General features: G+C 43.4%; 1 protein-coding gene across 1 annotated transcript in view; it reads right to left on the bottom strand.

Annotated features, from left to right (window-relative positions):
* Positions 1 to 260: 260 nt before the first annotated feature.
* mss51 (MSS51 mitochondrial translational activator) overlaps positions 261 to 17,016 on the bottom strand; it is a gene marked incomplete at its 5' end in the record, with an annotated part of 54,804 nt that continues 38,048 nt past the window's right edge. Inside the window, 2 exons of the mRNA XM_080747697.1 lie at positions 261 to 456; positions 2,047 to 2,140. Coding sequence (XP_080603823.1) covers positions 270 to 456; positions 2,047 to 2,140 — 281 coding nt within the window. The 3' untranslated portion in view covers positions 261 to 269. The remainder of the gene's footprint in view (positions 457 to 2,046; positions 2,141 to 17,016) is intronic.

Raw genomic sequence — 17,016 nt, 5'->3', positions numbered from 1 at the left:
CAGAGTGTATCAAAGGGTGCGTTCGGAAATGCGCACCGGGTGTGTGCTCAGTGTAGTGAGTACCTAAACCTAACCCTAATCCTAACCCTAACCTCAGTAAAACTATGCCTAACCCTAACCCTAACCCTAACCTTAACCTCAGTAAAACTATGCCTAAACCTAACCATAACCCCTAACCCTAACCACACCCGGTGCGCATTTACTAACGCACCCTTTGATACGCTCGGACTGAATCACCAGCAGAAAACACTCTCCCGTAATAGTTCATTTCATGTCCTTATTTGTTCCAGTGCCCCATGGAACCAGGCACAGTTGGAGTTGCAGTAGACGGGGGTTAAGTTGGGACGGCTTTGGACTTGCTCCGGTTTTTGAGACGGGAAAGGGCCGGGTCCACTGCCCAAGATCTGCACCTCTAACTCCATCAGGATGTCTAGGGAGGCCTGCAGCTCTTCCTCACTGTGGAGAGAGAGAGAGAGAGAGAGAGAGAGAGAGAGAGAGAGAGAGAGAGAGAGAGAGAGAGAGAGAGAGAGAGATGGGACGTTCGTGAACGAATCGAGTCTTTTGAACGGCTCTTTGAAACGAACGATGGGATCCGGTTCGCAGTAGGGACTGGAGCCGTTCCTTTCTAATGAACAGTGGTGGGGAAGCAAAAGTATCAATGCTGCAATGTAGAAATACACTGCCACAAGTAGAAGTTCAGAATTAAAATGTACTTCAGTAAAGCTACAAAAGTATTGGTATGGTATCAAAATATAAAGTTAACTTAAAGTATAGTAGAAAGTATTCATTATGCAGAATGTCCCGTTTCACAGGTTTTCCAATGAATAAAATATATAAAAATCATTTGAAAATAGCAGATCTACAAGCTCACAATGCGTCGCGTTTGCGACGCATTGTGAGCTTGTAGATCGGCTATTTTCAAACGTCAGAAATGTATATAGGGTTGAATTGTTTTGAAATTCGAATCAAAATCTTCTATGAGTCTTTTGAACGGCTCTTTGAAAGGAACGGATCCCAGAGATCCAGCTCACTTCATAGTGCCATAAATCCCATCTCTACAGAGAGACATAATCAATGAATCTGAAGGTAGGGGGGAAATGTGGAGAGAATAAATTACAACAGGAAGAAGAAAGGAATAATCTATCAATCACTGTATGTCAGGCAGTCAATTATTCAGTGAATCAAGGCTCTGACATTCTGGACCAAATGTGGTAATGTTATAAAATATGTTGTTTGTATAATTTCTTTAAAAGAGAAGAACTTTACAAAAATAATCAATTAGACTCTATGACAGGGGTTCCCAAACTTTTTTTGTCTCAGGGCACCCCATAAATATATATTTTTTTAATCCGAGGCACCCCTACATTATAATTTTCACTCCCAGCACCTTATATTTATAGCATATCGTCGTTGTCGGGTGGAAACCTTGTATGTCCAAAACCGTTCGTTTTGTATTTATCATCTATAAAATGTACTAAACTAGTGAAAACAGCAGATCTACAAGCACACAACGCCTCGCATCGCAAGGCGTTGTGTGCTTGTAGATCTTCTGTTTTCACTAGTTTTGTGCGACAGTCTTGTATGATGAAGCAGGGCTTTGCTTTACCAAAAGCCATTTTGGTAAAGACACATTTGAAACTTGGAGATAACACATTTGAAACTTGGAGATACAAGTTTTCTGTCTGACAGTGACGATATTTTAGTGATTATGTTGCGAGGAAAACGTTGAGATAATATCCATTTTGGTTAGAACTGACTGAAAATAACTTTGTACTTCAAGTTTAAAATGATACTAAATATTTTTTGTGTCCAAATAAATTCCAAATATTATCAAATGATCTTGCGGCACCCCTGGACTGCCGTCGCGGCACCCCAGGGTGCCCCGTCACCCACTTTGAAAACCCCTGTTCCAGGAAATGTCAGAACTCTGAAGTGAAATCTTGACAATCAATCAATCAATCTAGTTTCCAAATGACGGAAATGTATAATTTGTAGCGCATTATTAAATGTGAAGAGTGTATGATTTTGACGTGATACATAACGTACCTAAAGAAGGTAAAGAAGGAAGGGATCTCATAGTCTCTGAGCAGCAGGAGAGTTGGCATCCAGCCTTGCAGCAGACCCTGGTTAGCATGGAACCCTGCGGCAACGTCACAAACACACAGTTATTACTACGTAGTCGGGGTTGCCTGGTTAATAAACCAGACCGAACACAACAACACCCCCTGGTGGTAGTGGTGTTGTAGTACGGTCTGGAAGCCATCCATTTATAGGCTATATGCACAGCAGCCATTTTGGAGAGAAGTTGGGTTTCTTCCCACTTCCTTCACAGGTGTTACTAATGATACTAATAAGGCTCTGTTCCATTTCGGTCAAACAGAGTGAGGGTGCTGATACTGTTCATGTTGGCTCACTGGAAACACAGTTTGAAAGTGTGGTCCAGTTGGGGGTTCCAAATGATCCCTTAAAGGTGTGTAACTCTGAGAGCATACAAATGGAACCAAATGGACCCTTACGGGTCCATTTGGTTCCATGTGTATGCTTTCAGAGTTATGGGAGTCCTTGAAATAAAATGTTTGAGAACCACTGTGCTGCATGAAATGGAACAGATCTAGAGCCTTCATTAGTATCATTGGTAACACCTGTGAAGGAAGTGAGAAGAGACCCAACTTCTCTCCAAAATGGCTGCTGCGCATCTAGCCTATTTCCTCAACCAGCATCAAGGGTTGGCCAATCAGGGTTGTACTTGTATGCTTGGGGCACGTGGTTTGGGGCTTGCGTCACTAGGCTTTAGCCCGCCCCCCCCAGAAATGAAAGCTCTTCCTGAAATTCCAGACTCTCTTCCCAAAACGAAGTGTGTGATAGAGGCTGGCAACGCCAGGCAATAGTCGGGGGATATCTTAAAAAGTCCAGGAATAAATTCCTTACCAAAAAATGTCTTCACCAATGTGTTTGTAAAGGTGTCTAGTAACACATCTCACAAAGACTGCCATTCAGTGACAGTTAGCCCTATTCACGGCCCGCCCACTCAGCAAATTTCTCAGCATCCCCCGGGTGCTGACTTCAATTTAGAAGGGGAAACTATAACAGAAATAGCTGGACTTAAAGCCAACAAATCATTATTTCTAACGGTAAAGTAAATTATAATGCTTTGTGCCTTTTACTATCTTGTGTTCTTGATCATGCTAGCCGTATTTTATACTTTACTATTCGGAAATTGCATTAAATTTGCGATTTCTGTGCTAACTCTATAGGCTATAGTAGGATTTTCCCCTTCAAAACGGGACTTCAGCACCCGGGGGATGCTGAGTGGGCGTGTCGTGAATAGGGCTAATTGCTGAAAGTTGGGGTCCCATTAACTTAACTATACAGGAAAAGACACACCAAAATAAATATGCTTTAAGTAGCATGTGAGGGGTCAAACTAGGGGTTTTTCATGGATTCAGAATCATCACTAAACCATAGTTTTGGGGGTCTGTTTTTAGCCCAAGGAATGTTTTTCATGCAAAACAAATGCTTGCAATGGATTCAGAATCATGAAAAAATATTTAAAAAATGTTGCCAAAAAGCATCACTGGGCCTTGCAGGGATAACCTCAGTAAAATAGTACTTATTTCTATCCTCATTCTCAGTAAAACAAACTCAAGAATACAAGAACCGCTCCACAGCGTGGTCGGTCGGCATGCATGAGGTCGGTGGGATGAGGGTGAGCGTGTTTTAGGCCAGAAAATTACGTTCTACCATGGTTCTACCCCTCCACTGTCAACAACAGCAGTGTTTCCAGCGAGCCAACGTGCAAATTATCTGCACCCCGACTGTTTGACCGGAATGGAGCCTTTATTAGTATCATTGGTAACACCTGTGAAGGAAGTAAGGAAGGGGCCCAATTTTCGTTCCAGTATCTGCTGTGCATCGAGACTATTGCTCAAGCCACTGAGGAGAACAATGCGGGACAGACTGTCTTTCCGTGTGACTGACTGACGGAGTTCAGGGGTGTCGCACCAAATTCTGGGCCCTGGGTACAAGGATTCACTGTGGGGCCCCTGTGCTTCAACTATTGAGAAATAGTTATTTTTGAAAAATCATGAAAATCTTTGAATAATTCAAATCCTTCTAAGATTTTTTTTTCGAAAAATCTATGTTTCGATGTCAGTGGAGCTCAAACCTTTTCATGTGAAGGACCTCCAAAATGGTATGTATTTGGCCACAGACCCCCATCTCCAAATATTGAGTTCCAGGGACCCCCCCCCCCCCCCCAGAAGCAAAATTTGAGTTACAAATGTTCGCTTAAAAATACATACATTCAAAGATTTGCACACATTTTCCACGACTTTTCAAAAATAGCAGATCTACAAGCTCGCAGCGCGGCACTCGGTGCCGCGCTGTGAGCTTGTATATCTGCTATTTTTCAATAGCTAAAGTATAAAATAATTAAGGCCCCTCCACCTTGGGCCCTGGTAACTCAGTCCCACTTTCCTACCCCTTGTGACGCCCCTGGACGGAGGGACGGACGGACGGACAGAGCTTTCTTTAATTCTATGTCGGATAGGACTGTGACAGGCTAAGTACTGCGCTGCAGTTTAACAGCCAGAGAGGAACCTTTTCCTGCAGAAAGGTGAGGGATTATGGGGATTAGGTCTGATAACACTCACAGTCTTGACAACCAGCTGGCTATAGAGAAACGAAGCCATGTCGTCATTTGTGCGTAATGTCGCCCTCTAGGGGGTTCATGCTGGTATTGTTTTGTATTCAAATCGCCATTGGGGAATTTGCGATCACCACATATAAGAACTGTGTTAAAAATATAAACACACCATGTGCGCGTTTCTGTCAGCGGGGGGGTTCTGCATAGTTTATGATATTCATTCATATCTGATATAGCCTGTTGTAACTCGTTTCTAGCGATTGTGTTACTCTTTGGGTAAATCTGTACATTTCCACCTTAGTCGATGCTTCATATCCATTTGGGTCAATCCGAGAGCATGGTGTGTTTATATTTTTAACACAGTTCTTATATGCGGTGATCGCAAATTCCCCAATGGCGATTTGAATACAAAACAATACCAGCATGAACCCCGTAGAGGGCGACATTTCACGACATTTCACGGAAGTGACATCACACTTCGCTACTGAATATCATTCCCTTTTAGCTGAGAGATATTACTTTCCACGTACGTCGCTGAAAACATTGACATCATCCAGCCTATTCAATCAGTGGCGGGCAAAGTATACTGTATACTCGAGTAAACACTTAAGTAGTCAAGAGTTTTAACTCGAAAAGTGCTGAACTCATTAGAATGCTTGATTTCTTTATTTACGTGCTCCGAAATTCGCTCCTATATTCGGTCGAAAAAATGCAGCAGTGTGCGACGACCTTAAAGTTATGCCATGTAACTTTTTTTATAAAACAAATCTTAAAATATTCCTAACTGTTAAATCGCTAAAGTTTTAGAACCCCCACTCGGTTAATTTCAGCTTCTAAAGCCTTCTCTTTAAATGTTTTCTATGAGCCGTGAGGGGGGGGAGAATTTCACGGCAAAATGACGTCATCTGCATCATCTGTATACGTTGTGTATACGTTGGCCAATCATATCGCGGATCATAAACACATGGTACTAGGGGTGTGAAAGAATATTCTATATTCGAAGATTCGTTCGAATGTTAACAATAAAAGAATATTCGAACGTAAAAAATGGAGCTTCGAATTAATTTATATTTAATTAAAACAAATCTACCGCACTTCTCGCGAGATTCTGGGCGCATGGAACGTTAAAAGGTGGCTGGTCTCGCAAGGCAGAAGTCTCCATTCGCTGCTGCAAAAGTGGGTTGATCTACAAGTCCACAATACGTCGCTGATCCAATACGTTCATTACGTTGTGAGCTTGTACATTGAGGGTGCCTATTTAGCGACACCGTCATACAGCGAAGAATAAACCTCCAGCTGCTTCACTTTCCCCTCACACTGTCACTGGCCGTCACATGTCGGAGTGGAGAGATGCACTCGTCCGCCTCGCAGACAGTGCACAGTGCAGCGCGCACACACAGTGCTTTTAAACTGGCTCACGTTGATTCAGAATGATTAACGAGTCGAGCTGAAACGGGCGACTCATTTAGTAATGACGGGAAGGCATACAAGAGACTTCCCCACCGAAAACACTATAAAAAAGCATGGATTTCTTCTCTCACCGAGTCAATCTCCCCGCACGCAGCCACGCGGTAACGGTAAAACTTCCTCCGTCACTCACACTGCTCTTGTTCAAACCAAAACATAATCCATTGGTGTGATTGATTATAATTGCTCATTTCATGTCGTGGCTGTTCCAACTCAACTCAATCACAGCTGCTGTGAGTGAGGCACGCACGCTTTGCAAGACGATCCGATTCTGCTCTAACGCAGGCACGTGCACACATACATCAAACGGGGCTTGAGCCCCTGCCCTTTTAACAGAGAATTGTCCACCAAAAGGCCCTTTTAGAAATGTCAGCCCCTGCCTCTCTTAACATTCTTTGCACGTCCCTGACCAACGCGGACCTGCACACAGTAAAAAAAAAAGCGATAGAAGCGACTGTCTAGAATAAACAGCTTCGAATTGCGAATGCTTCGAATTATTCGTTATTTTCGAATATTCGAATTTATTCGAATATACGGGGGATTTTCGGGCGAATATTCGAATGCTATTTTTGGCACATTTTCACAGCCCTACATGGTACACTACCGGCCGATCACAGGCGTATCTGCCGTATGTTCAGGAAGTACCTTCCCTCAGCTACAGTGTTTACCATGGTGAAGGATTCTTAACCTCTTAATCCCCAAATCCTGGCCAGAAAATTACGTTCTACCATGGTTCTACCCCTCCACGGATTTGTATCGTCGCGGTGGTTTGCGGCGCCGCTCCGGTGGTCCGCGGCGGTGGTCCGCAACGACTCCGGGCGAAAAACGTCCGAAAAAGGCAATACCGCTACTGACCACTAGTTTAGCAACTTACACAGTATAGCTTTAATTTGATGACCAGCAGTGGTTCCCAATGGAGACACAAAGAGCCTCCTGTGTTCCCTTTGGAGACGTCTCCTCAAGTTATTGGCTTAGGAATGCGACAAAAACAAATACATGTCCATGGCATGAATTCAAGATTTCATGGGCTGAGTAATCTATAGAGAAAAAGTCATTTTAGGGGCGAACTATCCCTTTAACGCTTCCCATTTCAGTCCAAGGCGATCGCACAAATAAACAGATGATTCAGTGGCGGTCAGGCGGTCACTCAAGCCGTTTCGCCCTCAGAGAGGAGTCGATAATCCCCAGAAATGAACAGACAGATGTCACTTTCCCTGAGCGTTAGGGGTCAGCCAATCTGGCTAGCCATCGTCAGAGACAAGGGAAAAAACAGCGCCCTCTCTGTTTTGTTCCTAGCGTAGCTCTGCATCTGTTCTTGAGAGATTGGGGGTCTTGTGTCCGCCCTGGGACTGGGAGGTCAGAGTTCATACTCTGGCAGAGGACAATACTGTAGCAAAGACTATCGAAATGGTACCAGTGGTGGGAAAAGTACTCACATTTATTACTTAAGCCTAGGATTATTGATTGCTTTAACATATTGAAAAATAGCAGATATACAAGCTCACAGCGCGGCACCGAGTGCCGCGCTGCGAGCTTGTAGATCTGCTATTTTTGAAAAATCGTGAAAATTAGAATTTTGACCCGATTCTTTAAGTGTCTTTTGAATCCTTCTAAGGTTTTTTTTTTAAAAACCTATGTTTCTATATGTCAGCAATCTGGCTTAGCCATCGTCAAAGAAAAGGTCCTTTTCACTTAACTGGAGCGAGCTCAGTTAGTCTGTTCTTGAGAGACTGCTATGTCAGTGGTTCTCAAACCTTTTCATGTGAAAGACCCCTGTACAAAATTATTCATATCTCAAAATATTATAGTTCCAGGGACCACCCAGAAGCAAAATTTGAGTTACAAACGTTCGCTCTAAAAATACATATATTCAAAGATTTGCACACATTTTCACGACTTTTTCAAAAATAGTAGATCTACAAGCTCACAGCGCGGCACAGAGTGCCGCGCTGTGAGCTTGTATATCTGCTATTTTTCACTGGTTAAAGCAGTCAATAATTCTAGGCCTAAATGGGTTAAGTAAAAGTATCAATACTGTAATGTAGAAATACTCTGTTACAAGTAAAAGTCTGTAATTCAAAATGTACTTGAATAAAAGTACGAAAGTATTTTTTAAATACATTTCTTTTAAATAGCCGATCTACAAGCTACAATACCTTTTTAGGTATAAAAAGGACTAAAGTGGTTAATGTACGTTTTATAAGATTGTAATTTATATCTGCAAAGTAACTGGTAACTAAAGTGTTGAAATAAATGTAGTGGAGTAAAAGTACAATATTTGGATCCGAGATGTACAGTATAGTGGAGTACCATACATGAAGCTAGTAAGCATTTGTTTTTAGTTTTTTTAGAACTTTTATTTCCTTGACTGATTATATTGTTTCCTAGATAGATATTCATTTGCATTTGTTATATTGCTGTTGATGTACTGACATATTATCTTGTTTATTATCGTGATGTTTTTTTTCATCTGCTTATTGTAAATCGCTTTGGATTAAAAGCGTCTGCTAAATACCTAAACTGTAAACTGTAAGTAAAAGTACTGGACATTGTAAATTCTCAAGTAAAGTACAAATACCTCAAAATTGTACTTAAGTAAATGCACTAACAGTAGTTACTTTAAGCCACTGAATGATACCCAGTGCCTCCTTGCTTGTCTCTCAGCATCAGGGCTTGGATTGGGGTGTAAAGGCCCTATCATAGTCCAAGGTAAAGAGCTATCACCTCACCGCAGTGTAGTTTTCTAGCCATCACCTAGGCTTTGTTATATGTTTTTAGGTGATAGCTAGAAAACTACACCACGGTGAGGTGATAGCTCTTCACCTTGGACCAGGGACATGCTGGCCATTGGGAAAAGCGGGACAACTCCCGGACGGCCGGTTCATTCCTGGCCGGTCCAGGCCGGCCATTAGGAAAAAGATTTAAATAAAATGTTCGTTCCATTTTAGGGGCTGGGCGGCCAACAAAGTAAATCGTCACTGTCGGGCAGAAACCTCGTATCTCCAAGTTTCAATTATTATTTTTTATTTTTTTGGCAAAGCAAAGCCCTGCTTCATTATACAAGGCCGTTGCACAAAAGTAGTGAAAACAGCAGATCTACAAGCACACAACGCCTTGTGTGCTTGTAGATCGGCTGTTTTCACTAGTTTAAAATGATAAATACAAAACAAACGGTTTTGGACATACAAGGTGTCCACCCGACAACGACGAAATATTAATCATGTAATTGGCCCACTGGCTTGTCACTTGTCATGATCTGAAATGGCAAATCTTTGAGTAGCAGCAGCACTATAGAGGGAGATCTCTCTCTATAGCGCGCAATGAGGGCCTCTCCAACTCTTTTTCCCGGGCTGAAACAGGGGCTCAGCATGTCCCTGCCTTGGACTATGATAGAGGCTTAAAGCTATACTGTGTAAATTGCTCAACTAGTGGTCAGTAGCGGTATTGCTTTTTTCGTCCGTTTTTCGGCCGGAGTCGCCGCGGACCACCGTAGCGGCGCCGCAAACCACCGCGACCGATAGTAATCCGTGGAGGGGTAGAACGCATGGTAGAACGTAATTTTCTGGCCAGGATTTGTGGATTAAGAGGTTAAAATCCTTCACCATGGTAAACACTGTAGCCAAGCGGAGGCGCTTCCTGGAGACCAGAGCAGATAAGCTGTGATTGGCCGGTAGTGTACCATGTGTGCATGATCGGCGATGTGATTGGGCAACGTATACACAACGTATACAGATGATGCAGATTACGTCATTTTGGCGCGAAATCCCGCCCCTGTCACTGCTAAGAAGAAAACATATAAAGAGAAGGCTTCAGAAGCTGAAAATAACGGAGTGGGTGTTCTAAAACTTTAGCGATTTAACAGTTAGGACAATTTTAAGATTTGTTTTATAAAAAAAGTTACATGGTACAACTTTAAGTCCCCGTGATATACTATAGCGTTGTGTACTCGTGCTGAAACAGGAGATGTATGCTCCTGACCTATGGCTTAGTAAACCGTCGGTTCCCAAGGCTGGCTACTAGGGTGTCAGGGGGCAAAAGTCGTAAGTCACCTGTGGTTCGTCTCATCAGTCCATCAGGCACGTGTCGTGCACACAGGGGCGTCACACCAAATTCTGGGCCCTGGGTACAAGGATTCACTACGGGCCCCCCATGAATGTTAACTATTGAAAAATGGCAGATATACAAGCTCACAGCGCGGCACCGAGTGCCGCGCTGCGAGCTTGTAGATCTGCTATTTTTGAAAAATCGTGAAAATGTGTGCAAGAAACCTATGTCAAGGACCCCCAAGATGATATGTATTTGGCCACGGACCCCGATCTCAAAATATTTAGTTCCAGGGACCCCCCCAGAAGCAAAATTTGTCAATAATCAAATCTACAACGTTTTCATAATGATTGTAGCAGAGTGAAAGTTCAATATTTTCTGAGATGAGATGTAGGGGAGTAGAAAAGCACTGAAAATTGGAAAAACTGAAGAAAGTAAACAACACCTCAAAAAGAAAAAAAAAAAAAAGTACTGCACTTGAGTGCATGTACTTATAGTTACTTTACACTTTACGTGGTGTTATGTATGCACAGACCGACCGGGTAGTGTGTTGTAAGGTCCTGTAATGATGATGCTGAAGGTTGCCCTGAAACCATTCCCCAAAATTGCATCGTTGTATCATATATGAAATCTGGTTAGACTGTGTTTTGTTCTCTCTCTTCTAAGCCCACTTTACCGATTAATCAAGGACTAAGGTCATAAACCGCCTGACCGCACCCCAACCTTTCTCTCACCCCGTGTCCCAACACTGGTATCCCAGCTAAACACTTTGAGGTCGTGGGGGGGAAGCCATAAAATAGATAACATTCTGCCTGCTGGCACTTAGAAATGTTGAACTGCTTAGTCACCAAACCCCCTCTGCATCTACTCGAGCTGCATCCTGTCTCTACCCCTCATGTCTCTGTCAGCATGAATGAAGACAATCTGAAATGACTATTTCAATCACTTGATATATAAGCAAACATAAGGTTCAATATTGTTGGACGGACCATCGATAAGGTTGTGTGTAAATGTATAAAGGAAACAATATGAATTGCTTATGTACTGAGTGATGTACCGTCTACTGTATGATGTGATTCCGTCCATGTCGCATATCCATAGATGACATTTTTGATTTGGAAAACAATGATACGCCTCTGAAGAGTCAGTTGTGATGTTCTGCAAATGTATGAAAGTTAAGATGAATGCAATACAAGCTCTGATGTAGAGACCCTATCCTTTGGCAACACCCTTATCAGGAAGTGGGAGGGTCTCTCCCAGAGACATGTGTGTGTGTGTGTTCCCAGAGGACACTTCTCTTCTGCTGGAACCAGCTAGCCCTAAGGAACACAAAAAGGCTCTCTCTAAAAAGGCTTTTTCTCTCTATAACACTATTGCTTGATCAATGGCGGAGGGGGGGTGACATAGAAAAGATTTCAGTCTTTTCTCTCCCCTTCTCCGGCCAGTCGGACACACACCTGAAGTCCACCGACTAGGAGGAGAGGACTATGGGCTGCACCAAGGGTGAAAGAGACGGTCAACAAGCTGTTCTCCCCATCTCCAAGGCCCGCTATGCTGTTATGTCTGCCCGCTACAAAGCTGGTACGGCCCCAGTGGTCGTTCTTGGCCTAGAGCAGACGAACGAGCACAACTCAACAACACGCCCTCCTCCAGGGACCAGGGCCAGAGAACCAGAGGGACCCCCAGATGCTCTCCTCCTCTGCCCGGCTCTCCTCATCTCTACTGCCATGCCAGGCGACTCAACGACATGCCATTCTCCTCGCCTGCATGGTCGCCATGCCGCCTTTCTGTGCCCGCTACAAAGCCTTTGCCTAGGGCACACTCCTACCCGCCAGGTCGTATTTCGTGTGTTATGGCAAAAGAATGATGAGAATGAGTGTATTTTCCCCTCTTAGGCTGTATGACCTAATTGCCCATCTACCAGTACACTTCATGGCGCTAAGCTACGTGTTGTGTGCTTGTAGATCTGCTATTTTTCTGTCCATACTTCTGGACCAAGACCACCAATCTATCAGTTCACACCATGGCCAAAGGGTTAGGATGTGAACTTGTAGATCTGCTACTTTTCATTTCTGATATAGAGTTCTTTGTTTTGTTCATTCCCTTCAGTACATGAATTAACTATGTCCAGTCCCCACTTGATTCACTAAACAGTTACGCCCGTATTAAGGGTAATTAATTCCATTCTTATTATTTTATTTTTCTTGTTTTGACAAAGTACCAGTTTTATCTATATATTCTTTCCACTTGACCAAAATGGAGTCCCATCTGTGTCTATCCACAAGTAGACACAGATCGGATGAGATGTCCTTATTTAACCACTCGAATTAAAGACCACTTATGCTTCAATGTACCACTGAAACCAGTATCATATTGAACTATGGTGTACCTATTATTCCTTGTAATAAATGGAAATTGTTATGATTGAAAAGGTATTTTGTCCCTTTTTCCGGTTTTGCCGTATGTACAGCGATGTAATAAGTCTGTTCAAGAACCCACGTTTTAAACGGTAAACGTGAAGAAGAATAATTCTCCAATTTTGAAAAATAGATTTTTCAATTTTTGAAAAATATTTTTTTTTAATATTACTGTATTCAATACTGTATTCATATTCAGCATTGTTTCTACAGTCCATGGCGGTGTTGGAACTACGAGGGTATCGCGTCTCTCTCGGAGAACGCAAACCACGGGAGAGGATTTGAGTGTGAATAATGCATGTTATTATACAGCAAAGCCAGAGGTTACAATCCTGATGTCCATGAAACATTTAGCACCACATAAGCGTTTAGCCCCTCGGGGAGATAAGGTGTCGCACGCGCGGTCACCGCCTGATGGCCGCTATAAGTACCCCCGCCCGCAATAACTGCCTGGACTGCTGGCCGTTTGAATTGGGTTACGAAGTTGAAAAATAAGCCAGGGAGGCCTAGCGCTTCATAGCTTCTTTTTTTAACCGCAGTGAAGATCGTTTTACATTTTTTGGATGAACGGGGTAAAACTTCAGTCAAGTGAATGACATTTCCGTGACTGTGCCAAGCCTCTGTGCTGCTCACCACAGTCACTGTTAAAGCTCACTGAAGTGTTCCAGACAGATAGGAGCTGGAATCAGGGGTGTCACAAGGGGGGGTTACAGTGGGAGTTACTAGGACCCAAGGTGGAGGGGCCTTAAAATACTTTAGCTATTGAAAAATAGCAGATATACAAGCTCACAGCGCGGCACCGCTGTGAGCTTATAGATCTGCTATTTTTGAAAAATGCGTGACGATGTGTGCAAAACTGAATAAAATTTATTTTTCACGCGAACAACTCAAATTTTGCTTCTGGGGGGTCCCTGGAACTAGATATTTTGAGATGGGGGTCCTTGGCCAAATACATATCATTTTGGGGGTCCTTCACATGAATACATTTGAGCACCACTAATATAGAAACATATATATTTTTTTCTTAAAAAAAACCTTAGAAGGATTTGAAATAATCAAAGACTTGCACAAAGTTTGATGATTTTTCAAAAATAGCAGATCTACAGCTCTATTTTTCAATGGTTAAAGCACACAATAATGCGTTATAATAATGCATTCCCAGTCTAAATGGGTTAAACCCCCTTCCCCCTATGAAGAATATTCATGAATCCTTGTACCCAGGGCCCAGAACTTGGTGTGACGCCCCTGGCTGGAGCCGTTTGTTATGAGGTGCATGGCATCTGCATGCTTTCTGTGGTTTGCTGCAATGATGATGAAACTTATACTTATTGTGTGTAGTCCTTCTCCTCTAGCTATCTGTCATGAGTGGAGTGTCCCCCCCCCCCCCTCTCTCTTTCTTTCTATCTCTTAGGTCTCTTCATCTACAGCATTCATCTCAGTTCTCCACTCTCTCTCTGTCCCTGAATGCCTCTCACTCTGACTTGAACTTCTCTCTCAACCTCTCTCTCTCTCTCTCTCTCTCTCTCTCTCTCTCTCTCTCTCTCTCTCTCTCTCTCTCTCTCTCTCTCTCTCTCTCTCTCTCGCACACACCCCTTTCAGTCAGTCTCATTCTTTGAGTAGCCAGGGGCGTCAACAGGGGGGGAGTGGGACTGAGTCACTAGGGCCCAAGGTGGAGGGGGCCTGGAATTATTTTATACTTCATCTATTGAAAAATAGCAGATCTACAAGCTCACAGCGCGGCACCGTCGTGAAAATGTGTGCAATGTATTTAAGCGAACACTTGTTACCCAGCACGAAGGGTTCGAAATCCGGGCTCCCCCTGAGTTAGTGTGGAAGAGTCCTTGAGCAAGACTCTGAACCCCTAGTTGCTCCCGGTGAGCAGGTTGGTGCCTTGCATGGTTCCCTCCGCCACCGGTATATGAATGTGTGTGTGAATGGGTGAATGTAATGCACAATCTATGTAAAGCGCCTTGGATAAAAGCGCTATATAAATGCACCATTTACCATTTTTACCCAAATTTTGCTTCTGGGGGGGGGCCCTGGAACAAATGTTTTGAGATGGGGGCCCGTGGCCAAATACATATCATTTTGGGGGTCCTTCACGTGAAAAGGTTTGAGCACCACTGACATAGAAACATGGTTTTTCCAAAAACCTTAGAAGGATTTGAAATATTTAAAGACTTACACAAATGTTCACAATTTTTCAAAAAATAGGACATCTACAAGCTCGCAGTACGGCACTCGTCTGAGCTTGTACATCTGCTATTTGCCAATAGTTAAAGCACAAAATAAGGCGTAACAATACGTTCCCGTACTCCCTCTAAATGAGTTAAACAACCTACCCCTATGAAGAACATTCATGGGGGGGCGCAGTGAATCCTTGTACCCAGGGCCCAGAATTTGGTGTGACACCCCTGATAGTAGCTATAGGCCTATCTCTTAAACTGTGGTCATAAATCCCTAATGCGGCGCTATGCCAGGTTTGCAGCATGAGGTGTATGCTGGCAATCGGGGCTGGTTAGCTTGGAGGATGACCGCCTCCCGTATATTTAGCTTGATAACTTGAGACTGGGGGTTATGGTCGTCCGGGGTGGGTCGTAGTAGGGTTGGGTTGGGTGGGGATAGTCGGGGGCGTTAGGGATATTTCGTGCTAATCAGTCTAAAAGCGCCACATTTTGCACAGATGTAGCCCAGGGCTTGCTCTAATGATTTAGCTAGGGCGCCCGAGCCAGCAACCTTCGGGGTCGCCACAGCGGCCAAATCAAGTTGGGCTCCCATCGACTTTCTATACAGGAAATAGGAAAATACCCAGAAAAAAATCTGCTCTAAGTAGGATGTGAGGGGTCTAACTAGGGGTTTGTCATGATGAATCCATTGCAAGCATTTGTTTTGCACGAACATTCCTTGGGCTATAAATGGCCCAAGAAAACGCCCACAAAACTGTGAAAAGTGATGACTCATCACTTTTCATCACTAAACCATCGTTTTCTGGGGCCATTTATAGCCCAAGGAATGTCTTTTTCTTTGTGCAAAACGAATGCTTGCAATGGATTCAGCATCATGACAAACCCCTAGTTAGACCCCTCACATCCTACTTAAATACCCAGAAAAATATATAATGTATATTTTCCTCCTGTATAGAAAGTCGATGGGAGCCCAACTTGATTTGGCCGCTGTGGCGACCGCGAAGGTCGCCGGCTCGGGCGCCCTAGCTAAATCATTAGAGCATGCCCAGGGCTACATCTGTGCAAAATTTGGCGCTTTTAGACTGATTAGCACGAAAGGACCATGTTATCTCCCTAACCCCCCCGACTAGGAGGCTTTGCTGGTGCTTAGCAGGTTAGAGGCTCTGTATTGAGCACAGCTGTCTGTGAGGTGTGGGGTTTTTAGGGGGCTGGTGGTGGTCTGGGACCTCTTCGATCTCTATCGATGAATGCCACTGCTCAGATGGCGGACAAGTGGCAGCAAAAGGGATGAATTATGAAATGGTATATAAACCGTTGCCTTACAATGGTTCTTTGATATATCAGAAATACTAATATACTGTATATCTTTTATAGAAGTATTGCGTAGAATGATTGCAACAGTTACTGCTACTTTGAAAACTACTGCTACTATTACAATTTGTCAAAGTTTTACTAATAATTAGAATAATTATTGTAATGCCTTCAGTAGCGCCATGTTCATACTTAATTCTATCCATCCATCTTCAACCGCTTATCCGGGATCGGGACGCGGGGGTAACAGTTCCAACTGGGATTTCCAGATAGTTCCCTATCTTGAGCAACCAAATTCAATTTACTTAATCCCTTAAACCCCCTTTATTATAATTATGATCATTACTTGTATTTATTTTTTTATAGATCAACAATAACTATGTTATGCCTCGGATTTATGACTTTGACTGGAGTCAGCTGTAGCTCAAATATATCTGCTAAAACGGGCGTATCTCCTCTATCCAAAAGCGCCCGTTTCGGCCGCTTCAAAAAAACATTTTTTTAATGAATCGTCCAGACATGCTTCCTAGACATACCAGACACGCTGTTGTAGCCTGTGAAGGGTTAATAGCCTGTTTACCAGGGCTAAGGAAAGCAATGCTGCCTCGAGCTCTCGCGAGATTCTCGCGAGACTTCCGCTCTAGCTCTCAGAGCTGAGTCAGGAAGTGGCCACGCTCATTGCTTTGTTTACATCAATGCACGGAACGTCTCGCTAAAACACTGTGTGTGGTGACTGTAGGAAGCATGTCTGGACGATTCATAAAATATCTTTTTGTTTGGAAGCGGCCGAAATGTGCGCTTTTGGATAGAGGTGATACGCCCGTTTTAGCAGTGGGGACTATTCTACAGATCTCAGAACAGGGGCAGAAATGAGACATATCAACCTAACCAGGTAAGAATGTCTGTGGAAACATTCTCATTCAGGGGGGGGTCCTATTTTGGTCTG

The sequence above is a fragment of the Nannobrachium achirus genome (assembly GCF_963921795.1).
Source record: "Nannobrachium achirus genome assembly, chromosome: 18".
NCBI classification, from domain to species: domain Eukaryota; kingdom Metazoa; phylum Chordata; class Actinopteri; order Myctophiformes; family Myctophidae; genus Nannobrachium; species Nannobrachium achirus.
This window is presented reverse-complemented; position numbering and strand designations above follow the sequence as displayed.